The following is a 26,497-nucleotide window of genomic DNA, read 5'->3' as shown; positions in this document are numbered from 1 at the left end:
CCGAGGGACTTGAGGCTGTTTTCGTTAGAGAGAAGAAGGTTGAGAGATGTATTAGATAATCAGAGGGTTAGATAGGGTGGACAGGGAGAACCTTTTTTCAAGTATGGTGATGGTGAGCACAAGGGGGCATAGCTTTAACTTGAGGGGTGATCGATATAGGACAGATGTCAGAGGTAGTTTCTTTGCTCAGAGTGGTAAGGGTATGGAATGCTTTGCCTGCAACAGTAGTAGATTTGCCAACTTTAAGTAAATTTAAGTCATCATTGGACAAGCATATGGACATACATGGAATAATGTAGGTTAGATGGGCTTCAGATTGGTATGACAGGTCGGCGCAACATCGAGGGCGGAAGGGCCTGTACTGCACTGTAATGTTCTACGTTCTAAACTTGTAGGTTGAGTCACTGGTTAGGAAGATAAATACAATGTTGTCATTTGTCTTGCAACAACTACAATGTAATGCAGAGATTTACTTCTGAAGTTTTATATGGCTCTGGTCAGATCACATTTACAGTATTGTGAGCAGTTTTGGGCCCCATACCATGGGAAGGATGTATTGGCCCTGGAACAGGTCCAGAGAAGGTTCACAGGAATGATCCCAGGAGTGAAAGGCTTAACATATATATGAGGAAAGTGTTTAGAAGGATGGGGGTTAGCTCTAACTGAAACTTACAGAATACTGAATGGCCTGAATAGAGTGGAAGTTGGAAAGATGTTTCCATTGGCAAGGGTAAAAGGCCTTCGAGTAAAAGGAAGATTCTTTAGAACGAAGATAAGGAGAAATTTCTTTTGCCAGAGAGTTGTGAATCTTTGAAACTTATTGCCAAAGGAGGCCAGATAATTGAGTATATTTAAAACAGAGATATAGAAGTTCTGATTGCCAAGGAGATCAAAGGGTTACAGGGGGAAAGCAGGATAATGGAGTTGAAAAACCTTTTAGCCAAGTTTGAATGGCAGAGCAGACTCGATGGGTTGAATGGCCTAATTTCTCCTCTTATGTCTAATGGTTATTTGTTCATGTGCCGATCTAAAGTCCCTTTAATGCCCCTATCTCCTGCCTCTCCCACCACTCTGACAGTGCATTAAAGACTCCTGCCACTCTGTGTATAAAAAGCTTGCCCCTTACATCTCCTTTGAACTTTCCCGCTTCGCCTTAAATGCATGCTGCCAGTGCAGTTTGTTCTGATATAATACGATAGTTCTGTTCTCACGTAATCAGTGTTATAAAAAAAAATCACGTAATAGCAGCATTATTTAAACCAATGGGACCAGAATCGCCAATACAGATAAAGAAAGTTCGCATCCGACAATAATGGTCTAAATTCTTCAATTGCATTATAGCCAAGCAACACACATTATAACAGAACCGACTGTATGAGACATTCAATTCTGGGAAAAAGATTCTGACCGTGAACCCTAACTGTGCATCTGGTAATTTTATAGACTTCGATCAAGTCTCCCCTCAGCCTGTGCTGCTCCAGTGAAAACAACCTGAGTTTTTCTAGCCTCTCTTTATAGCTCATTTTCTGTAATCCATGAAGTTCTAGTTTTGTCATTTGCAAATTTTGGATTGTGCTCTGTCTGAATCATGAATAATTTCATGACATTGTGACTAAACCATTTATTGTTGCAGCCAGGAAAGAATGCATTCAAACCAACATGTCTTTTTCCCCAGTTCATCTACTTATATGATGTGATTTATCACTAGCTGATGTATGACAACTCTGGTGAAAATAAGTTCCAAATATCTGTACTTCTGTAATGTTCCAAAAATCTCTCTCTGGTCCTTCATGAAACCAGAACTGAGGGTGTAGCCTCGAAAAGATGCTATAAGCCAACATGACTGGGAATGATCACCTAATACAGCTGTTAGAGTTTAAAGAGGTTATGTCACCAAGAGCATGGTTTCCCTTTTTCTTACGATATGGAAGTGGAACATCTTTAAAGAATATAAAAGATCTAAGTGAGCAATTACTGGTTTTAAAAAGTGCTGATTTTCTATAATTAATTACTTAAATCTTTTTGTCGGAGCAAATTACTGCAGATCACAGTAGAATCCCTAAGTGTGGAAGCAGGCCCCTCGACACCAACCCTCTGAACAACATCCCATCCAGACCCACCCCATCCCCATAATCCTGCATTTACCATGGCTAATCCAGCTAACCTACCCATCCCTGGATGCCGTGGGCACTTTAGCATGGCCAATTCAGCTAACCACATCTCTAGACTCTGGGAGGAAACCAAAATACCCGGAGGAAATCCTTGTAGACGCAGGGAGAACTTGCAAGCTCCCCACAGACAGTCACCCAATGTTGGAATCAAACCTGGGCTCCTGACACGTGAGGCATCAATATTAACCACTGAGCCACTGTGCTGCTGGAAATTGTCCTGAAAATCATAAGTGCTGGAAATTACAGTGGACATATCACTGGAGAAGATTCTGAGAAACAGGATTCATAATTAAGTGGAAAGCCATAGTTTGATTAGAGATAGTCAGCATGGCTTTTTGAGGGGTGGATCATGTTTCACCAGCCTTATTGAATTCTTTGAGGATGTGGTAAAACTGTTTGATGAAGGTAGAGCAGTGGATGTGATATACATAGATTTTAGCAAGGCATTTGATAAGGTTCCTCATGGTAGGCTCATTCAAAAAGTAAGGAGGCATGGGATACAGGGAAATTTGGCTGTCTGGATACAGAATTGCCTGGTAGAAGACAAAGGGTGGTGGGTAGATGGCAAGTATTCAGCGTGGAGCTCGGTAACCAGTGGTGTTCTGCAGGGATCGATTCTCGAACCTTTGCTCGTTGTAATTTTCATACAATTCTACTTTCTCAAACAGGTCATGTAAGTTAGTAGGTCTGCCAATGACATAAAGGTTGGTGGAGTGGTGGATAGTGTGGAGGCCTGTTGTAGATTGAAACTGGACATTAGCAGGATGTAGAACTGGGCTGAGAAGTGGTTTATGGAGTTCAACCTGGAAAAGTGTGAAGTGATTCATTTTGGAAGGTTGAATTTGAATGCAGAATACAGGGTTAAAGGCAGAATTCTTGGCAGTGGAGGAACAGAGGGATCTTAGGGCCCATGCCCATAGATCCCTCAAAGTTGCCACTCAAGTTGATCGGTTTGTTAAGAAGGCATATGATGTGTTGGCTTTCATTAGCAAGGACATTGAATTTAAGAGCCATGAGGTTATTGCTGTAGCCCTGGTTAGACCACACTTGGAATATTGTGTTCAGTTCTGGTTGTCTCATTATAGGAAGGATGTGGAAGCTTGGAGAGGATGTAGAGGAGATTTACCAGGATGCTGTCTGGAGGATGCTGTCTGGACTGGAATGCTACATGTCTTATGAAGGAAGGTTGAGGGAGCTAAGGCTTTTCTCATTGGAGCAAAGAAGGATGAGAGATGACTTCATAGAGCTGTACAAGATGACGAAAGGCATAGTTGGAATGCATAGTCAGACTTTTTCCCAGGGCAGAATTGGCTGTCAAGAGGCAACATAATTTTAAGGGGATTGGAGTAAAGTTTAGGGGAGATGTCAGAGGTCAGTTTTTACACAGAGAGTGGTGAGTGCATGGAATGCACTGCCACAGTGGTAGTAGAGTAAGATACATTAGGGACATGTAACCGATTCTTGGATAGGCATATGGATTAAAGTCAAATGAAGAGGATGCAGGTTAGTTGATCTTAGAATAGGACAAATGGTAAGCACAACTGTGCCATTAGTGTTCTATGATGAAGAGTCATCTGGACTCAAAACATTAGCTTGCTTTCTCTCCACAGATGACGAGCTGAGATTTCTGGTATTTTTAAATTGTTTTCTCTTTTTCTCTTTATTTTTACAGATTTTAGGATTTCCATTTGACTGAGTACATGTCAAAGTATTATTATAAAATAGCTTACTATGATCACCTTATGAGAGTCCTGTATTTACAAATTTTGTTTGCTGTCTTTAGTTGCAGTAACAGCCATTGCTTGGTATACTGAAGATAAACCATTTGCAGTGGGATATGCAGATGGAAAAATGCTAATTGGTACGAAAGAGCCTCTGGAGAAAGGAACAGTTGTTATGATTGAGGCATTCAAGGTAGGTTAAAATCAGCAGTAATTCTGAGGCTATGTTATACTTCCAAATTGCTGTGTTTCTTTGTCCCCTGACCTGACAGGAATAGACCCTTCAGCCCACTCTGCCTGTGTCAACGGTGATGCCACTTTGAACTAATCCCATTTCCCATCTCCCTGCACATTTTTGAGACACCCAATATTAGCTGCTACTTAATATCAACCTGCCCCACAATATTAACATAATCCTAAGATTACCATTGTGAATGTCTTTCTTAGTTAATACAGAAGCAAAGCACTCATTAAGGACTTCACCCACTTCCTCTGGCATCACGCATAAATTTCCTCCTTTGTCCTCAAGTGGACCTATCCTTTCCCTAGCGAATGTCTTGCTCCTAATATATGTATAAAATATCTTGGGATTCTCCTTAATCCTACTTGACAAGGATATTTCATGGCCCCTTCTAATCTTAATTCCTTATTTAAATTATTTTCTGCTTCCTCTATTCTCAAGGGCCTTGTTTCATTTTTGTTTCCTTAACCTTACATATGCTTCCTTTTTTTTTGACTAACCTTTCAATTTCTCTCGGCATCCAAGGTTCTTCAATCTTGCAATCCTTATCTCTCATCCTCACCAAAACATGCTAATCCTAAACTCGATCCGCTATCCTTTAAAAGACTCCAACATGTCAGATGAGGATTTGCCCTCAAGCAACCCTCCCAAAACGAATTTCTCCAGGTTCTGCCTAATACTATTATTAGCCTTCCTCAAATTTAGAAGGCTCGATCTCACCTGAAATTTCTAAATCCTGGAATGTTGAGCTGCCAATCCTGCCCTTCTCTCAGGAGAAAGTGAGAATTGCAGATGCTGGAGATCAGAGTCGAGAGTGTGGTGCTGGGAAAGTAAAGCAGGTCAGGCGGTATCAGAGGAGCATTTCTGTAATCCAGGCTCTGAGCTTATCTGTCTTACCTGTCTCTTTGTACCAAAATAAATACACTTCAGACTGCCAGTCCCACTGTGTTCATTAACTTGGTTCTGCCTGGTCTTCCAATTAGACTGACTTGACTTCTCTCCAGTCACACAATGTACTAACCTACTTTTCTCTTGCCCGCCTCCCTGGCACATTAGTTTAAACCCTCCCAAGTGGGGCACGAGCAATCCTCCCTGTGAGGATAATGGTGCCTCTTCAGTTTAAGTGCACCTGCCTTATACAGGTCCCACCTGCCCTGAAAGAGATCCCAATGATCCAAACTTCTGAAGCCCTCCCTCCTTTGCCAGCTCTTTAGCCGTGCATTCAGTGTATTATCTTCCTATTTCTGGTCTAACTAGCATGTGGCACTAGACATAATCCTGCGATTACAACCCCGGAGGACCTGCTTTTCAACTTTCCACCTGACTCCCTAAATTCCCTTTTCAGGACCTCATCTCTTTCTACCTATGTCGTTTATACCAATATGAACCAACACTGCTGGCTGTTCATCCTTGCCTTTCAGAGTGTCTTTTGCCACTCAGTCCTTGACACTGGTACCAGGGAGGCAACACACCATCCTAGAAATGTTCACGACTGTGGTATCTTGGAGCGCTCCCAGGATGCTGTCAGATAGACAGACAAGGCATTTAGCTGCAGCGGGAGCTCTTTACCTCCTCACTTCAATGCCTCAGCATGGATACTATCTGCTCCAGTGGCCTTTTTCTTAAGCTAATGGACCACATTCTCTACATCGTGCAGAGCTGGAGTGTTGATTGTGGCATGGAGCATGCTGTGGGATGTGGTTAATGATGCTCAGATCAACAACAGAACCCTAGATGAGGAGGTTTCTGAAATGTTCCCTCAGCACTATTTGATGGCTTCTTCGCCTTTGATGAAAGTCACTCCATCCTTGGCCAGCAGTGGGGTGGGGCCTTGAATGTTTGATCTGTAAGTGGGTCTTGACAGCAGAGAAGAAACCCTGCACAATATGGTTGTCGGCTATTCGTTGGACCTGCAGTGCTTTCTCCAGCACCACCTGTTCTTTATGTCACGGGTTTGCCATGGAGCCGCAGGGTGCTCCTACACTGACTGCCTACTCTTAAGAAGTTTCCTGGTGGTCACCCAATGCTTTTATCTCTATGAAGCCATTACTGGTGGTGTCACCTCACTAAACATGGTATTCCTGACTTTCTCAGCCTCATGCTCTACAGTGAGTCCATCTGGACGTCCAGCTGCTCCCTGTGGTAAATCAGGATCTGCAGCTGAACAGATATCCTGCATCCCTCTCCAATCTCTGTCCTTTCTTCACTGTGATCAGTCACAAGCTTGTGGTGACTCAAAGTTCAAAATAGGCTGCAAATTGTGTCTCTCTGAACTGATGCACTTTGATAACAGAATAATGAGGTGACAGTAATGATCTTGCAGCTTCTTTTTCTGGAGAGTAATACAATATTGAAAAATGGGTCAACTATTGAAAGCATTGGAAAAGATAAGGGTCTTCAAGAAAACTCATAGCTCTATTCATATTAGATGAAGTTCAATGAAAGTTGACTGTTATATTAGTATCTTGAGAAGTAGGGGACAGAATATGGATTATGGAAAGGAAAATTATGTTCTTTCTTCACAAGAAGGGGGGAAAGAGGTTTGTATTTCTTTGAAGCGAAAACCTTCAAATGGTGTGTGCATTGGGTTAAAGGAAGAATGAATTTATGAGCCAAATAACTTTTATTTTACCGCAGACTTTGCTGTTGGTACTAGATTACCTACAATATGTCATATTAAGGGATATAAATTTACATGGACCAGAAACATCATTAGTTATGATAATGGAGCTTGTGAAACCTATGTAACGAACCATGTAAATGCTGTAAAATGAGCGCATTCTGAAATCAGTCAAGTGATTTCTTTTTAACCTTAAGCAAAAATACCTTGGTTTGTGATTCCATAGCACCCCAGAAATATATCAGCACGGTGGTATGTTACAGCCATTGTACAAGGCTTGTGATTAAGATAGTGCACCTACCACTGCAGAAGGAAACCTCAGTTTAAATCTCATCTGCTCCAGTCATGACTTGATTGCATTTTTCAAGGAGGTGACAAAGGTGTTTAATGAGGGTTGAGTGGTGGTATTGTCTACATTGATTTTAGTAAGGTTTTCAACAAAGTCCCTCATGGTAAGCACATCCAGAAGGTGAAGATGCATGAGATCCATGGTGACTTGGCCGCTTGGAATCTAAATTGATTTTTCGATAGAAGGCTGGTGGTGGGAGAAGGTTGATTTTCTGGCTGGAGGTCCATGATGAGTAGTGTTCCACAGAGATCTATATTGGGATCTCTGCTGTATGTGATACATATAAGTGACTTGGATGAAAATGTACATAGGTGCATTAGTAAGTTTGCGGACAACACAAAGATCAATGGAGTTGTGGATAGTGTAAAAGGATGTCAAAGATTATAGCAGGATATCGATTAGTTGCAGATATGGGAAGAGAAATGGTAGATGGAGTTTAATCCAGGCAATTGTAGAGTGCTGCATTTTGGAAAATGAAATGTTAGTGAAAGGTTTACGGTTAACGGCAGGACCTCAACAGCATTGATGTCATAGAGATGTGCACCATAGAAACAGACCATTCGGTCCAACTCGTCCATGCCAACCAGATATCCTAACCCAATCCAGTCCCACCTGCCAGCACCTGGCCCATATCCCTCCAAACCCTTCCTATTCATATACCCATCCAGGTACGTTTTAAGTTTTGCAATTGTACCAGCCTCCACCACGACTTCTGGCAGCTTATTCCATACATATACCACCCTCTGAGTGAAAATGTTGCCCCTTAGGTCTCTTTTATTTATTTCCCCTCTCACCCGAAACCTAAGCCTTCTAGTTCAGGAATCCCCCACGCCAGGGAAAAGACTTTGTCTATTTATCCTATCCATGCCCCTCATGATTTTGTAAACCTCTATAAGGTCAACCCTCAGCCTCCAACGCTCCAGGGAAAACAGCCCTAGCCTATTCAACATGTCCCTATAGCACAAATCCTCCAACCATGGCAACATCCTTGTAAATCTTTTCTGAACCCTTTCAGGTTTCACAACATCTTTCTGATAGGATGGAGACCAGAATTGCACGCAATATTCCAACAGTGGCCTAACCAATTTCCTGTACAGCCGCAACATGACCTCCCAACTCCTGTACTCCATACTCTTGACCAATAAAGGAAAACATACCAAACACTCTTCACTATCCTATCTACCTGCGACTCTACTTTCAAGGAGCTATGGAAGTGCACTCCCAAGTCTCTTTGTTCAGCAATACCCCCTAGGACCTTACCATTAAGTGTATAAGTCCTACTAAGATTTGCTTTCCCAAAATGCAGCAACTCGCATTTATCTGAATTAAACTCCATCTGCTACTTCTCAGCCCATTGGCCCATCTGGTCCAGATCCTTTTGTAATCTAAGGTAACCCTCTTCGCTGTCCACTACACCCCCAATTTTGGTGTCATCTGCAAACTTACTAACTGTACCTCTTATGCTCGCATGCAAATCATTTATGTAAATGACAAATAGAGGACCCAGCACCGATCCTTGTGGCACTCCACTGGTCACAGGCCTCCAGTCTGAAAAACAACCCTCCACCACCACTCTTTTCCACTGATGCAAAATACTCATTTAGTGTCTGTCCCATCTCCTGCAGCTCCACACAAAAGCCTCCTTGTTAATCTTTGAGGGGCCCTATTCTCTCCCAAGTTACCCTTTTGTTCTTAATGTATTTGTAAAAACCCTTTGGAATCTCCTTAACTCTATAAGCTATCTCACGTCCCTTCTTGCCCTCCTGATTTCTCTCTTAAGTATGCTCCTACTGCCTTTATACTCTTCTACAGATTCACTCGACCTATCCTGTCTATACCTGACATGCTTCCTTCTTTTCCTTAATCAAACCTTCAATCTCTTTAGTCATCCTGCAGTCCCTACCCTACCAGCCTTCCCTTTCACCCTAACAGGAATATACTTTCTCTAGACTCTCGTTACCTCATTTATGAAGGCTTCCCATTTTCCAGCCATCCCTTTACCTGCGAATATCTGTGCCCAATCAGCTTTTGAAAGTTCTTTCCTAAAACTGTCAAAATTGGCCTTCTTCCAATTTTGAACTTCAACTTTTGGATCTGGTCTATCCGTTTCCATCACTATTTTAAAACTAATAGAATTGTGGTCACTGATCCCAAAGTGTTCCCCCACTGACACCTCAGTCACCTGCCCTGCCTTATTTCTCAAGAGTAGGTCAAGATTTGTATCTTTTCTAGTAGATACATCCATACACTGAATCAGAAAATTTTCTTGTACCCATTGAACAAACTCCTCTCTATCTAAAACCTTAACACTATGGCAGTCCCAGTCAATGTTTGGAAAGTTAAAATCCCCGACCACAACCACTCTATTATTCTTATAGATAACTGAGATCTCCTTACAAATTTGTTTCTCAATTTCTCTCTGACTATTCGGGTGTCTATAATACAATCCCAATAAGGTGATCATCCCTTTCTTATTTCTCAGTTCCACCCAAATAACTTCCCTGGATGTATTTCTGGGAATATCTTCCCTCAGTACAACTGTAATGCTATCCCTTATCCAAAACACAACTCCCCCTCCTCTCTTGCCTCCCTTTCTGTCCTTTCTGTAGCATTTGTATCCTGGAACATTAAGCTGCCAGTCCTGTCCATCCCTGAGCTACGTTTCTGTAATTGCTATGATATCCCAGTGTCAGGTTCCTAACCATGCCCTGAGTTCATCTGCCTTCCCTGTTAGGCCTCTTGCATTGAAATAAATGCAATTTACTTTATCAATCCTACCTTGTTCTCTGCTTTGTCCCTGCCTACCCTGACTGTTTGACTTGCCTTTGTTCTCAACTGCACTAGTCTCAGATTGAAATCTTTCTTCACTATCTCCCTATCTCTCAAGTCCATAGTTCCCTGAAAGTGGCCTTGCATGTAGATAGTGTGGTTAAAAAAAGGTACATGGCATGCTTACCTTTATTGGTTGGAGCATTGAGTACAAGAGTCAGGATGTCATGCTGCAGCTTTATAAGATTTTGGTTAGGACACAATTGTAGTATTACATTCAATTCTGGTTGCCACATCATGGGAAGAATATGGAGGCTTTGGAGACTGTGCAGAAGGGGTTCACCAGGATGCTGCATGGACTAGAAGGTTTGAGCTATAAGGAGAGTCTAAAAAAACTTGGGTTGTTTTCTCTGGAGTGGCAGAGGCTGAGGGGAGATTTGATAAGAGATCCATAAAATTATGAGATGCCTAGATAGGGTTGACAGTATCTTTTTTTCCCCCAATGTTGAAATGTCTAATACTAGGGGGCATGCATTTCAGATGAGGGGGGAAAGTTTAACGGAGATGTGAGGGGTTCGGCTTTTAAAAAAAAAAGTAGTATGAGTCTGGAACATACTGCCAGAGGTGGTGGTGAAGGCAGGTACAATAGAGGAATTTAAGGGACTTTTAGGTAAGTACGTGAATATGCAAGGCATGGAGAGATATGGACCGAGGCAGGCAGAAGGGATTAGTTTAAATTGGTGTCATGTTCGGCACAGCATCTTGGGCCAAAGGGCCCATTCTTGTGCTGTACTGTCCTGTGTTCTATATCTGAGCAGATTGATCCAAAAGAAATCCTGCAGTATTAAGATAGGATTCACTCTGTCATAAAAATACAAGAATGAGGAGCAGGAGTATGTCATGCAGCCCTCTGGCTGCTGCACCAATTAACAAGGACCTTAATCCCCAGAATAGGTGTACAGTGCAGTCATCAAGAACCAAAGGGCCTCTCCTGTGCTGTAAAACACTGACTCTGTCCTCTTTCCTGCACATTCCACATATTCTTTGTTTCTGGTGATTGTCGTGTTGACCTCTGAAAATCTTTATGCCACTCAATTGTCATAATTTTGCAAAATTTCCCAAATACTGCGCAGCCCAAAGTTAGAGAATTGAGCTGTTTAACTTCACACTGGTTATAAGATTCCCTGTGCCTTTTTTGACATTATTTTATTTTGTTTGCTCTAACAAAATTACAAGCCCTTATATTCTTGCAATTTTGCTGGGGTTTTGTTTGGTTTAATTCTTAACAAATTTGGGCGGCACGGTGGCACAGTGGTTAGCACTGCTGCCTCACAGCGCCTGAAGACCCGGGTTCAATTCCCGACTCAGGCGACTGACTGTGTGGAGTTTGCACGTTCTCCCCGTGTCTGCGTGGGTTTCCTCCGGGTGCTCCGGTTTCCTCCCACAGTCCAAAGATGTGCGGGTCAGGTGAATTGGCCATGCTAAATTGCCCGTAGTGTTAGGTAAGGGGTAATGTAGGGGTATGGGTGGGTTTCGCTTCGGCGGGTCGGTGTGGACTTGTTGGGCCGAAGGGCCTGTTTCCACACTGTAAGTCTAATCTAATCTAATCTAAAAAAAAATGTGGGTAACTTTTTTCCTCTGATGACAGGAGAACTGTTAGGTCATTAGTGCTATGTGAGTGTTTGCTTCTTCTTACAAAAGCATTGAGGGTTTGGTTAAGAAAAAGAAGGAAGCATATATCCGGTATAGACAGGATAGATCGAGTGAATCGTTAGAAGAGTATGAAGAAAGTAGGAGTATACTTAAGAGAGAAATCAGGAGGGCAAAATGGGGACATGAGATAGCTTTGGCAAATAAAATTAAGGAGAATCCAAAGGGTTTTTACAAATATATTAAGGTCAAAAGGGTAACAAGAGAGAGAAGAGGGCCCCTCAAAGATCAGCAAGGTGGCCTTTATGTGGAGCCACAGAAAATGGGGGAGATACTAAATGAATATTTTGCATCAGTATTTACTGTGGAAAAGGGTATGGAAGATATAGACTGTAGGGAAAGAGATGGTGACATGTTGCAAAATGTCCAGATTACAGAGGATGTCTTGAAACGGTCAAAAGCGGATAAATCCCCAGGACCTGATCAGGTGTACCCGAGAACTCTGTGGGAAGCTAGAGAAGTGATTGCTGGGCCTCTTGCTGAGATATTTGTATCATCGACAGTCACAGGTGAGGTGTCGGAAGACTGGAGGTTGGCAAATGTGGTGCCACTGTTTAAGAAGGGCGGTAAAGACAAGCCAGGAAACTATAGACCGGTGAGCCTGACCTCAGTGGTGGGCAAGTTTTTGGAGGGAATCCTGAGGGACAGGATGTACATGTATTTGGAAAGGCAAGGACTGATTCGGGATAGTCAGCATGGCTTTATGCTGGGGAAATCATGTCTCACAAACTTGATTGCGTTTTTTGAAGAAGTAACAAAGAAGATTGATGACGGCAGAGTAGTAGATGTAATTTGTATGGACTACAGTAAGGCGTTCAACAAGGTTCCCCATGGGAAACTGATTAGCAAGGTTAGATCTCATGGAATACAGGGAGAACTAGAATTGGCTCAAAGATAGAAGACGGGGGCGGGAGGGGAATGGGCTGAGAAGTGGCAGAAGGAGTTTAATTCAGATAAATGCGAGGTGCTGCATTTTGGGAAAGCAAATCTTAGCAGGACTTATACGCTTAATGGTAAACAATGCTGAACAAACAGACCTTGGATTGCAGGTTCATAGATCCTTGAAAGTAGAGTCACAGGTAGCTATGATAGTGAAGAAAGCATTTGGTATGTTTTCCTTTATTGGTCAGAGTATTGAGTACAGGAGTTGGGAGGTCGTGTTGCGGCTGTACAGGACATTGGTTAGGCTACTGTTGGAATATTGCGTGCAATTCTGGTCTCCTTCCTATCGGAAAGATGTTGTGAAACCTGAAAGGGTTCAGAAAAGATTTACAAGGATGTTGCCAGGGTTGAAGGATCTGAGCTACAGAGAGAGGCTGAACAGGCTGTAGCTGTTTTCCTTGGAGCATTGGAGGCTGAGGGGTGATCTTATAGAGGTTTACAAAATTATGAGGGGCATGGATAGGATAAATAGGCAAAGTCTTTTCCCTGGGATCGGGGAGTCCAGAACTAGAGGGCATAGGTTTCGGGTGAGAGGAGAAAGATATAAAAGAGACTTAAGGGGCAACTTTTTTACGCAGAGGGTGGTACGTATATGGAATGAGCTGCCAGAGGAAGTGGTGGAGGCTGGTACAATTGCAACATTTAAGAGGCATTTGGATGGGTATATGAATAGGAACGGTTTGGATGGATACGGGCCGGGTGCTGGCAGGTGGGTTGGGATATCTGGTCAGCATGGACGGGTTGGACCAAAGGGTCTGTTTCCGTGCTGTACATCTCTATGACTCTATGATTCTATATTTCAAAACAATCCATGACATAGATAGCAAAATAACTTTTACGGTGAACAAACTGGTTGACAAGTTTATTTCTGAAAATAATAGAAATTTTATCATTCTTAGATATAAAAGAATCTGATCCTGGTATTATCTTTCTCTACTCCAATCCTTAAACTAGGAAACCATCACGTGTATGAAATGGGACCCTTTAGGGATGATGCTAATGACTTGTGCCAAAGAAAACACCGTCAAACTTTGGAGTTTTATTTCTGGAACCTGGAAGTGTCTGCATAAACTATCTCATCCAGCTATGGTAAATACTGTCGCCTGGTGTAGTCAACTCGGTAAAGGTTTCAAGTTGCAGCTCATGTTGGCCAGGTGGGTATAACTTTTTATTCATTCAAACCCATTAATTGTTGGTGAAAATGTTTGACCTCAATAAATAGATAATGTTTATTTGGTTAGGAGTTGATCCTGAAAATGTTATTTTGATCAACTTCAAGGAAGTTGTTATGGAACGGGCGGCACGGTGCCTCAGTGGTTAGCACTGCTGCCTCACAGCCCCAGGCACCCGGATTCGATTCCCACCTCAGGCGACTGTCTGTGTGGAGTTTGTACATTCTCCCCGTGTCTGCGTGGGTTTCTTCCGGGTGCTCCAGTTTTCCTCCCACAGTCCAAAGATGTGCAGGTCAAGTGAATTGGCCATGTTAAATTGCCCATAGTGTTAGATGCATTAGTCAGGGATAAATATAGGGTGGGGAAATGGGTCTGGGTGGGTTGCTCTTCGGAGGGTCGGTGTGGACCTATTGGGCTGAAGGGCCTGTTCCCATACTGTAGGGAATCTAATCTAAAAAAAATTTCCATGATGATGATTCACTATATCACAATACCATGTCCAAATACTTGCAACGGTAGTACTTATAAACAATGTGTTATTCTGTTAAACCTACTGGGTTTCTGATGCAGTGTTTAGATTTATGGACCTATATGGATGCAGGGTCCAAATATCTGATCTCTTAGACCTAGTTTAATTTGAGACTGTTGGGGTGGAGATGAGCCGTATGACTTGCAAAATATTTTTAAGAAGCACGCCTGCAATGTCAAACTGTGAAATGGAAGTGAGCAGAGATATTTAGCAAGACAGGACATTGCAGAGGAGAATTATTGGGAACGACTTCATGACTAGTGGAGCAGTACAGTGGCTCAGTGGTTAGCACAGCTGCCTCACAGCGCCCGGGACCCAGGTTCGATTCTAGTCTCAGGCGACTGTCTTTGTGGAGTTTGCATATTCTCCCTGTGCTCCGGTTTCTTCCCACAATCCAAAGCTCTGCAAGGTTAAGTGAATTGACCATGCAAAATTGCCCATAGTGTTCAGGGATATGTAGGTTAGATGCATTAGTTAGGGGTAAATGTAGAGTAATAGGTTCTGGAAATGGGTCTAGGTGCGTTACTCTTTGGAGGATCTCCACACTGCAGGAATTCTATTCTATAAATTTCTAATGTGGTGTGGTTGGAAGTGGGAGGGTGTTGTGTGAGCACTCTGCCAACTCCGTGTCTTCTCCAAAAGCAAAACCTGTGCTGAAAGCCTATGGTCATCCTCAAAGTTAATTGCTTGCTAACAAATATGATTGTTCACCTAGGAAATTCCATGTCGCAGGCAATTGAGTTCTGTGGGTCCTGATGATCCTGACCCTGGAATTGATTCTCCAACTACTGGGAGATGGAATTGGTCCCTGCGCTTGAAATTGATATCATTCCTTTCTCTTGTTTATTTTCCATACTTCTGCTTGCGATCAGGTGTTCTCAAAGAATTGTGTCCCTTGGAGCTTTCTCCAAATGGGATTCTTCCAAGCCAGGGTCTCTCAAGCATTGACATCTATGTTGCATTTCTTGAGAGAAACCTTCAGGGAGCCTTTGAAATGCTTCCTTTATCCTCCTTTTGTTCCAGCACATTCCTTGGGCTAAGTGAAGATGATTTGCTTTAGCAGTTGAAACTTGGCTGACGCAGTGGAGTTGGTTTCAGATGATCATATAAAAGTCCCATGGAAAGGACCGTTCTGTCATTGGAGAGAAATAACTTGTGGTGGTTTAACCTCAGGTTCACAGTGCCTCAGGTGAGGGAAGAAATTGGGGAGAGCCCTTCATGGTAACCTCATGGTAGCCAAATAATGACCACTTAAGGACGTCCTCTGGTTTGGCTGGTATGAGGCCCACCTGCAATTTTCACCATTTGGCATACACAGTGAGTAATCCTGAACTTGCACCTCTCCAGTTTGGGGAGTGAGAGGAAGGTCACTTAATGAAAATCACTGTGCCTGATTAGGATCCGGTGCCCAGAATGAAAGAGTCCCTCTCAGAACCCTCCCACCTGGTGCTGACCCCTATCAGCAAAACCCTTGTACAGTAATTGCTTGGCAAAACAGCTGTTAGGCTTTGATTGTAATTTCTTCCTCAGGTAGACCCATTGCTGCTCACTTAAGTGCCTGAGAGACATTTGAAGCCTTCCTTTTTCCAGCCAGAGGCTTTGACTCCTTTTTCCCAGGAATGCTTAATTGCATTCATTTCCAAACAGTAGTTTGTCCTTGTCATTTCATGTCAGGCAACAGTTTATTCCAGAAAAAGTTATTGCTGATTTTTTAAAACCATGAACAGTGACTGTAAGTTCTGAAGTTTACAGTTTCACATTACATTTTTCCAGTTTATATTCCATCTGCCAAGTTCTTGCTTACTCACAGCCTGTTCAAAGCTGTGTTGATCTTCCTAATACTACACATCGCCACTTAGCTTTGTGTTACCTATGAGCTTGGAAATGTTACATTTACCCTCAGATCAAAATCATTGATCCAAATAAGATTACGCAATTTTATTCAAGCTTATTCGCCATTTGATATGATCATAGCTAATCTCATCTTGCTCTCAACTCCCAGTGTTGGGTCGTTTATTGTTTGTTTATATATTCATCACAATTGAGATAAGAATGTGGGGAGATGGGAAGTCAGTTTGTAGATTACACAAAGTCAGATCAGGAGGTTGACAGTGAGGAAGTAGGCCTTGTAGGAGGATGTAAATGAATTTGTTAGAAAGGCAAATTAATGACAGATGGATTTTAGCTTCAATGAGTGTGAGGTGATGCATTTTGGAAGAAGGAGCAAGACTTAATGTGGGCTGCACGGTGGCACAGTGGGTAGCACTGCTGCCTCACAGTGCCAGGGGCCCGAGTTTGATTCCACCTCGGGCGATTGTCTGTGTGGAGTTTGCACATTCTCCCCGTGTCTGCATGGGTTTCCTCCGAGTACACCAGTTTCCTCCCACAATCCAAAGATGTGCAGGTCAAGTGAATTGGCAGTATTAAATTGCCCATAGTGTTAGGTGCATTAGTCAGGGGTAAATATAGGGTAGGGGAATGGGTCTGGTGGGTTACTGTTCAGAGGGTTGGTGTGGACTTGTTAGGTCAAAGGGCCTGTTCCCATACTGTAGGGTATCTAGGAAAGGCGCAGCAGGTCAGGCAACATCCAAGGAACAGGAAATTCGACGTTTCGGGCATAAACCCTTCATCAGGAATCAGGAAAGTGTGTCCAGCAGGCTAAGATAAAAGGTAGGGAGGAGGGACTTGGGGGAGGGGCGATGGAGATGTGATAGGTGGAAGGAGGTCAAGGTGAGGGTGATAGGCCGGAGTGGGGTGGGGGCGGAGAGGTCAGGAAGAAGATTGCAGGTTAGGAAGGCGGTGCTGAGTTCGAGGGATTCGATGGTCTGGCGATGGAGGAGTCCAAGGACCTGCATGTCCTTGGTGGAGTGAGAGAGGGAATTAAAGTGTTAAGCCACAGGGTGGTTGGGTTGGTTGGTCCGGGTGTCCCAGAGGTGTTCTCTGAAAAACAGAGACACACGGACCAACGAACACGACCATAACAACACGATGGTTGGAGGAAGAGTGCCTCATCTTCCGCCTGGGAACCCTCCAACCACAAGGAATGAACTCAGATTTCTCCAGTTTCCTCATTTCCCCTCCCCCCACCTTGTTTCAGTCGAATCCCTCGAACTCAGCACCGCCCTCCTAACCTGCAATCTTCTTCCTGACCTCTCCGCCCCCACCCCACTCCGGCCTATCACCCTCACCTTGACCTCCTTCCACCTATCACATCTCCATCTCCCCTCCCCCAAGTCCCTCCTCCCTACCTTTTATCTTAGCCTGCTGGACACACTTTCCTCATTCCTGATGAAGGGCTTATGTCCGAAATGTCAAATTTCCTGTTCCTTGGATGCTGCCTGACCTGCTGCGCTTTTCCAGCAACACATTTTCAGCTCTGATACTCCAGCATCTGCAGACCTCACTTTCTCCTGTAGGGTATCTAATCTAATTAATGAATGGCAAGACACTAGGAAGCTCAGAGGAACAGAGGGATCTTGAGATGTTTGTCCACAGACTTCTGGAGGAATCTGGGCAGGTTAATTGAGGTTGTTAAGGCATTCACCTTTATCAATCATAGTACAGATTATTTGAGCAGAGAGATTTTGTTGGAGCTGTACAGCAGAGAAGGCTGAAGGGGGCATCTGATAGAGGTATACGAGATTGAGGGGCATGGAAAACAGCTGTTCCCTTTGGTCAGTGGTTAAAAAATAAGGAGGCATAATGTTAAGGCCAGAGGCAGGGGATTTAGAGGTTACTTGAGGGGAATAAAAATTTTCATAGGGTCTGGAATGCACTGCCTGGGAGGATAGTTGAGGTCTTTAATTGAAGTATCATAATATTCATGGCTATTGGCCTGTGCAGGAAAGAGGAACTAACGTAGATTTTGTGTATTTTTGGAGATTATAGACTCAAGAGACCAAAACCTCTTCTGTACTTTATGATTCTATGTTTGTTCACTGTTAATAATTATTTTATGAATAACAAAGCCTCTATGAAGTACTTTTATTCTGAATTGCAGTCATTCAGATACATTAATCGTTTTGATGGCTTAATGAAGAAGTTACACATTTGTAATGGTTTGTGGAATAGTGAGACTCAATTATTTCGCAGTCTTCCCAGTTGAGTCATGATACTTATTTGGATAATCCAATAACTCGTGAAGTTTAGATATTTTGACAAAGAAAGTTGCTGTATACTGTCACTAAAACAATTTGCCAGTCTGATTAGCATCTTCTATATCTATGAATTGTGCACTTGGATTAGTAGTGGTGCAGACACTGATGAAGTCTGATCAATCTTTCTATTGCTGGCATTTTCTGTTGTCTCTGGGCCAATTTGGTGACTCATCAAAAAGGTAGAACACCTCTCAACACTTGTTACCATCTCCTTCAAAGAATTCCTTTGCTTTTAGTTTACGACTTCATTATAACACATCCACATGTGTATATTTGATACAATAGGAATATCAGAAGCTGCAACTAGCTGTTGTCAATTTGAATATGTTTACAGATTAGCAAAGTCTTTGCTGATCTCTAAGTGCCTTGAAGAGAGTTTGATAGTACAATATTTGCAATAAAATGTCATGTGTTATCTCTTGCCAGTGGATGTCAGAATGGTTTGGTGTGTGTCTGGACTGTCCCACAAGAGGTTTTCAAGGTTTCTCAGTCCACTTCCAGCAGCTCTGATGAATGGTGGGAACAAGAATCCAAGAATGAAGTGAAGGTAACACTATTACTAGCATCTCCAGCAGGTATTTCATTTTCCTTGCTAGCAAAGGATAGCTAGTTGGTTTCTGAAGAAACACTTCACATCTATGTGATGTTGGTCAGTCTAATAATATCCTGTTTGGAGAATATCTGCTGCCAGTGTGCTTTTTAACCTTTGATCTTTACTATAGGTAGATATAGAAGTGGGTATGGCTTTAATTCTACCCAAATTGTGGCCAGTGAACAGTTACAATCCCCGTAATTATTTACTGGCCAGAAACCACCAGATCACAAGTGTTTAGGATTTTAAGCTTGCTCAACTGACGAGCAGAAAGGGTACATGCTAAAGATGTTCAAGTTTGTCTTGCGTATGTGCATACAGGTCCCAATGGCAATTTAAGTGCACCTTGAGTGAGGAGTTGCTGCTGCTCTGCCACCAAGCTCAATCAGGTCAACAAATGGTCATCTCCAAAGAGGCCAAATCAGTGACTATTTTCCAAAGAAGAGCTGCATTGGACGCAATACATTAACTCTGTTTCCCTCTCCACAGATGCTACCAGATATGCTGAGTTTTTCCAGCACTACTTGTGTTTATTTCTGATCTCGGGCATCCGCAGTAAACATTTTTCTCTCTCAAGGTTTGTGTGAAGATTTGTAGCTCGGGTGCTGGGTTGTTGTAGTTGTGGGTTTGTTCACCGAACTGGGAAGTTGATTTGCAGACATTTCGTCCTCTGTCTAGGTGATACCTTCAGTGCTTTGGAGCCTCCTGTGAAGTACTACCATACTGTATCTTCTGAAATTTATTTGGTTCTGTTCCTGCTGCTTCTGGTTGCCAGTTCCAGCTGTTGGTTATAGTAGCCAGTATTTTGGGTCCAGGTCTATGTGCTTGTTGATAGAGTCCGTGGATGAATGCCAGGCTTCTAGAAATTCTCTGGCTGCCCTCTATTTAACGTGTCCTATGATTGTTGTGTTGTCCCAGGCAAATTTGTGGACCCTGTTTTCTGTGTGTATGGCTACTAGTGACGGCTGGTCATGGTATTAGTGGCTGGTTGGTGTTCATGGATACAGATTGCCAGCTGTCTGCCTGTTTGTCCTATATAGTGTTTCGTGCAGTGTTTGCATGGAAACTTGTAAATTATGTTGGTCTTGCACTTGACGTGGATAGGGCCTGGTGAATTGTTGTCTGAGCATGGCTGTCAGTTTATAGGCTGTCATGGATCCAAGTGGTCTGAGAAGTCTGTATGTCCGGGTGGTTGCTGTTGTAGTTCAGGATCTGGTCAGTGTGTGTGGCTTTTACGTACATTTTTGTGGTGCATTCATCATTCTGTGTTCGTCCTACCGTCTCATCCAGGAATGTAGATTGTTGGTTTCCTCCTAGACATGTGCATGATGACATACTTCACATTCAACAACAAAATATATGAACAGATCAATGGAACACATATGGGCTCACCTATCTCTGGGCTCATAGCAGAAACAGTGATGCAAAGACAGGAAGAAACACCCCTCCCGTAAATCCAACCCCAACTCTGAATCAGATATGTGGATGATACTTTTATTATTAAGAAAACTGAAATCGAGAATACACACTGAATTATCAACAGCATGCTCACAGGGATCAGATGTTTGCGATGAGGAAACCAACAATCAACTCCCATTCCTGGGAGAGATGGTAGGACAAACGCAGAACGGTGAATGCACCACAAAAGTGTACAGGAAAGCCACACACACTGACCAGATCCTGAACTACAACAGCAACCACCTGGACACACACGAAAAACTGCATTCGGACCCTGCTCAAAATGGCTACAACACACTGCAGCACTTCCGATATACAAAGAGAATAAGAACACCTCTACAGAGTATTCACCAAGAACAGATATCCCCACAACTTCATCCGCAGATGCCTTACAGACAAACAAAGTGATGAGGGCATGCCATGACCTAACTCACTATCCACGCTACCCTATAAAGAAAAATCTCTCTGAACTGACAGCCAGACGTCTCCGACCACTCAGATTCATGACAGCCTATAAACTGACAGCCACGCTCAGACAACAACTCACCAGGACAAAAGGCCCTATCCCCATCATGTGCAAGACAAACAATTTACAAGTTTCCATGCAAACACTGCACGAAACACTATATAGGACAAACGGGTAGATGATTAACAAACATGAACACCAACCAACCACTGAATCCCACGTCCAGCTATCATTAGCCATAAACACAGATGATAAGGACCATAAATTCGACTGAGGCAACACAGTGATCATAAGACAAGCTAAACGGAGGACAGCCAGAGAATTTCTAGAAGCACAGCACTCATCCACGGGCTCCATCAACAAACACAGACCAAGACCCAATATACCAGCCACTACAACGAACAACCAAAACCAGCAAACAGAAGCAGTCGAAATGAAACCAAATACATTCCAGAAGAGACAATACAGCAGCATTTTAGTGGAAGCTCCAAAGCACTGAAGATATCACCTTGACAGGGGACGAAATGTCTGCAAATAAAATTCCCAGCTAGCTGAGCATTTTTCTGTCCAGTGTTTGGGCCTGAAGTAACATGAGTGCTCCACTGGATCCTACAAAGGAAGCTAATCCCTTGTCCCAATCCAGCCCTCAACACTGTGGGAAGTGCACTAATAGGATGTTGTTAAGCCCCAGTAGTTAGAATAGCTAGGGCATTTTATTTTTTCTGCAACAGGGTTTGAGTTTCAAAATCTCCTCATCCATTTAGAGTTAAATTTGGAGTCTTAGTTTCAGAACATTTAAAGTAGGAGGAAAGGTAGCCCATTCAACCTCTCAAGTCAACTCCACTGCTTAATAAGGTTACGACTGATTAATTTGTGTTTTGAATTCCATTTTCCTATCTATCTCAATGACATTCATTCCCTCGCCTAATAATTTATCTATCTCCACCTCAGAAATATTCATTGACCCTGTCTTTACAACTTTCTGAAGGAGCGAGTTCAAAGTTGTACAATCCTCTGAGAGGAAAAAAGAAAGTCCTGTTCTCACATGGGATCTGTGATAAGTTGATAAGGTGGATAGAAGACAAAGTAGTGGTAGAAGGGACTGGAGATCTGTGACCAGTGGTGTTCTGCAGAGATCTGTGCTGGGACCCGCGTTGATTTGTGACGTATAAATGATTTGGAGGAGAATCCAGGTGGCCTGATTTGTAAGTTTGCAGAAGACACAAAGATTCAGATGGCTGTGGATAGTGATGAGGATTGCCAGAGGATACAAAGGATGCAGATAGGCTGGAAATCTGGGCCCAGAAATAGCAGACAGAGTTTAATCCGGACAAAAAGGCTGTGGTGCATTTGGGAGATTTAATGCAGAAAGGAGGTATGCAGTAAATGGCAGAACCTTTAGTAGTATCAACGTACAAGAGGGATCTAGCTATACAAGTTCACAGTTGCCTGAAAGTGGCAACACAAGTGGACAAGGTTGTCAAGAAGTTCAATGGCATGTTTGCCTTTATCATTAGGGCATAAAATATAAAACTCAGCAAGTCATGTTGCAGTGTACAGAACTTTAGTCAGGGTATACTTGAAGTATTGTGTACATTTCTGGTGACCATGCTACCAGAAGGATTTGGAGGCTTTGGAGAGGGTACAGAAATGGTTTACTGGGTTGTTGCCTGGTTTGGAAGATATTAACTATGATGAAGGATTGGACACACTTAGTTTGTTTTCACTTGAACATTGAAGGATGTGGAGCAACCTGACCGAAATTTACAGAATTATCAGAAGCATTGGTGGAATGGATAGTCGGAACCTTGTTTTTAGGGTAGCAGTGTCAGTCGCCAGGGGACGTTTGTTTAAGGTAAAAGGGGATGAGAGGCAAGTGTTTTACATCGAGGATGTTACCTGGAATACATTGCCGCAAGAGGTAGTGGCGGTGGATATAATGTCAATATTTAAGAGGCAACTTGATAGATGTATAGTCAAGGAATAGATTAATATGGACTGCATAGAGGCAAACAATTTTTAGTTTTGAAGGATATCATGTCGATGCAGGCTTGGTGGGCTGGAGGGCCTGTTCATATGCTATGTTTCAGTCCAAAAACTCAACCCCTAATTTTAAAATGGTGCTCCCACAAGAAGAAACATTATTTTCATGTCCACCTTGTCAAGACTGGTCAGCATCACATACAATCACATCACCCATTTTCTCGACCGCGATGAAAACAAGTCTATACTCATAAGACAACCACCTCATTCCAGGTGTGCACCTAGTAAACCTCTTCAAATCACTTTCATCACATGAATCCTTCCTTTACATAAAGAGACCAAAACTGCATACAATATTCTAGATTTGGTCTCACCAATGTCCTGTAAAATAGAAGTATAACATCTTACTTTTTAAGTTCAATTCCACTCATCATAATTTATAGCATCTCACTAGGCTTCATGATTAAACACTGTACTTCCATTCTAATTATTTGTGACTTGTGCATCAGAATACTTAAATCCCTTTCCATAATTGTTCTCCATTTAAATAATGCTCTGCTGTTTCATTCTTTCCACCTCAGTGAATTTCATATTTTCCCACATTATAGAATCGTTAGTGTGGAAACAGGCCATTTGGCCCATCAAATCCACATATCCCATCTGGACCCATCTGCCCCCCACCCCCTCCACCCACGCAGTTCCCACAACTAATCCACCTAGCCTGCACGTCTCTGGACATAGGAGCAATTTAAGATAGCCAATCCACCTAACCTGTATGTCTTTGGACTGTAGGAGGAAACCAGAGCACTTTTTCAAGGAAGCCCACAAGACACAGGGAAATTGTGCAGACTCCACACAGACAGCCGTCCAGGTTGGAATCAAACTCGGATCCCTGGCACTGTGAGGCACTGAGACACCATGCCATCGCTATTATTACTCCCAATTATACTTCATCTGCCAGATTTGTTTCGAGAGTGTGGTGCTGGAAAAGCACCTCAGGTCAGGCAACATCCGAAGGGCAGGAAAATCAACATTTCAGGCATAAGCCCTTCATCAGGAATCCTCACCTGCTATGGTTTTCCAGCACCACACTCGATTTTGATCTCCAGCATCTCCGGTCCTCACTTTCTCCCTGCCAGTTTTTTCACTCGTTCAACTTATCTGTATCCTCCTGCAAACTCCTTTTGTCACCTTTATACTTTCCTACCTGTCTTTGTGTCATCTGGAAATTTAGTTATCAGGCTTTTGTTCCTTTCATGTAAGTAATTGATGTAAAATTTTTGTTCAGGCCCAGAACAGACCGCTACAAAACTTTAACGGTCGTATCCTGCCAATTAGATATGGACTTATTTATCCTCTCCTAGTTTCTGCCAACCAGCCAGTCTTCTATCTATGCTAATATATTTGCTCGTGCACCATGTGCTTTTATTTTCTGCAATAACCTTGCATTTGGCACCCTATCAAATGCCTTCTGAGAATCCAAGTACAGTATGTCAGCAGGATTATCCAGTTTCAGGTTACTCCTTCGAAGAATATAGTGAACTGGTTAAATGATTTCCCCTCCACAAAACAATGTTGACTTTACCAATTACTTTCAGCTTTTCTAAATATGCAGCTGCGGAAGGAATTTTTATTTTTTGTTTAATGGATTACAATTGAGCTGCTTCTTTTTGATTCTATGGAATGTGTCTTAATAAACCTCTAAATAGAGGTAACACATCAATTGTCAAAGAATATCTGTGCCTTTATAAACTTTTTATAAATGAACAATCCTTGTCCTCTTTTATATTATATTTTAAAGAACATTATACTTAATGTTTATATTTTAATTTTTATTATCATGGAATTTGAAGAGTGGATGTAGAAATGTCGGAGAGGCAGTGTGCATCTATCAACTGAAGGGGCACATCACTCCAGTGCGCACTGTAACCTTTAGCCCTGATGGATTGGTCTTAGTATCAGGGGGACTTGGTGGACTAATGAACATTTGGTCACTGCGGGTAAGAAGTTAGACCAACATGAATTGTGTTGTTTCTAATCTAAAGTGCTAGCTTATCAAAAATTAATTAAATTAGGAAATCTATCCAAAAAAGCCTACAGTTTCTTCACTGAAATGGATTTTAATTGTAACCTTTGAACTTGAATTTTCCACGTCATTTCGTTGGTTTACACATATGGTATACTTTTTATGGTTTTCTGTTTGCTGAAAATGCTAATTTAAAAATCTAGTCTGTTTTTCACTTCATTTAATTTTTAGAAGTTGCACAAAAAGTTACAATCAGAATTTTATGAACCTAATGAACACGTTTGCCAGAGGTGGAGAAAGTGCCATAAAATTCCATGAGTTGACCCACCCAACCTTGCCACAATTTTACAGGCAGTGAGTGAGACCAAAAGCTGCCCTTTAGGCCTTCGTGACCAATTGATGTCATTTAAAAGCCACTCCCCTCATAGACCACAATTTGTTAAATGGGAGGAGAAGTGCTGGAAACCAGCAGGTTTGTGTACTTTGGCAGGGAAGATTGGTGGAGTTGAAGGTGGAGTGTGTTGGATAGCTTCTTCAAAAAGCCCCTTTTCTGAGTACTCCCTCAACTTGATTGTTACACCTGTCCTTCATTCCAGACTTGTGTCTGCGATGATCAAAAAACTGACTTTACATCTAGCTTCCATCTCTTTAGTTTGTAGGATAAAGTTAAAAATCATACAGCACCAGGTTATAGTCCAACAGGTTTATTTGGAAGCACTAGCTTTCAGAGCACTAGCTTTTTTGTTCCTAACCCAGGATGGTAGTGTGCTACAGAGTGTCGTGACAGGATCTGGTGCTATTCAGAATACAGCCTGGACTCCTGATGTTGGAGTTGCAGCTTGTTCCAATAGGTCCAGCAGGTTTATTTGGAAGCACTAGCTTTCACTCCTTCATCAGGTGGTTTCTGGAATAGATTGCAGTCCCATTATTGGCCACAATTCCCAATGGAGCTGCCAAAACATACCTCAGCTTTGAATGGCTCCAAGATAGCTGTCCAAACTGAGGTACATTATACCTGGTGACATCTCTTTTGATGGCAAGCAGGAAATACATTAAATCCTGCTCTATATCTGCACACCTGATCAGAAGTTCTTGTGTGCATCTTCAAAGTTGATTCCTTTGGTTTTCCCAAGGATTCTAATCATTATTTCTGTTCAGACCTTCCTGAGACACTTCAATACTTGAAGATAAATCAGAATGGAGTATAACTGATGATCTCTATTTCCTAAATTTAACATTTACACAACTAACTTGGCTGCTTAAAAGTAAACATAGCTGCAAATTTGTTGTCTTCCCAGAAATAATCCAGTGACCGTTTCTCATTTACTTTTTCTTGTTCCTAACACAGGATGGTAGTGTGCTGCAGAGTGTTGTGACAGGATCTGGTGCTATTCAGAATACAGCCTGGATTCCTGATGTTGGAGTTGCAGCCTGTTCCAGTAGGTCAAAGGTAGGGACCAGAACTCTGGCATTGTATGACATATTTTTACAAATTCCCTGATATATGTTTGGACACTGAGAACTAAAATTTTTTAAGTGACTGCTGATTAAATAATTTAAAACAGTAGTCATCATTTAGGGTGCTTAAGAT

The 26,497-nt window shown here is 42.4% G+C and overlaps 1 protein-coding gene across 1 annotated transcript in view; it reads left to right on the top strand.

The window, feature by feature from the left end:
• herc1 (HECT and RLD domain containing E3 ubiquitin protein ligase family member 1) overlaps positions 1-26,497 on the top strand; it is a 445,291-nt gene that overhangs the window by 329,355 nt on the left and 89,439 nt on the right. Inside the window, exons 55-59 of the mRNA XM_060853924.1 lie at positions 3,955-4,085; positions 13,478-13,677; positions 18,808-18,928; positions 24,734-24,880; positions 26,255-26,356. Coding sequence (XP_060709907.1) covers positions 3,955-4,085; positions 13,478-13,677; positions 18,808-18,928; positions 24,734-24,880; positions 26,255-26,356 — 701 coding nt within the window. The remainder of the gene's footprint in view (positions 1-3,954; positions 4,086-13,477; positions 13,678-18,807; positions 18,929-24,733; positions 24,881-26,254; positions 26,357-26,497) is intronic.

Source organism: Hemiscyllium ocellatum, chromosome 42 (genome assembly GCF_020745735.1).
Source record: "Hemiscyllium ocellatum isolate sHemOce1 chromosome 42, sHemOce1.pat.X.cur, whole genome shotgun sequence".
Lineage (NCBI taxonomy): Eukaryota > Metazoa > Chordata > Chondrichthyes > Orectolobiformes > Hemiscylliidae > Hemiscyllium > Hemiscyllium ocellatum.
Note: the sequence above shows the minus strand (reverse complement) of the source record. Positions and strands in the feature narration are given on the sequence as shown.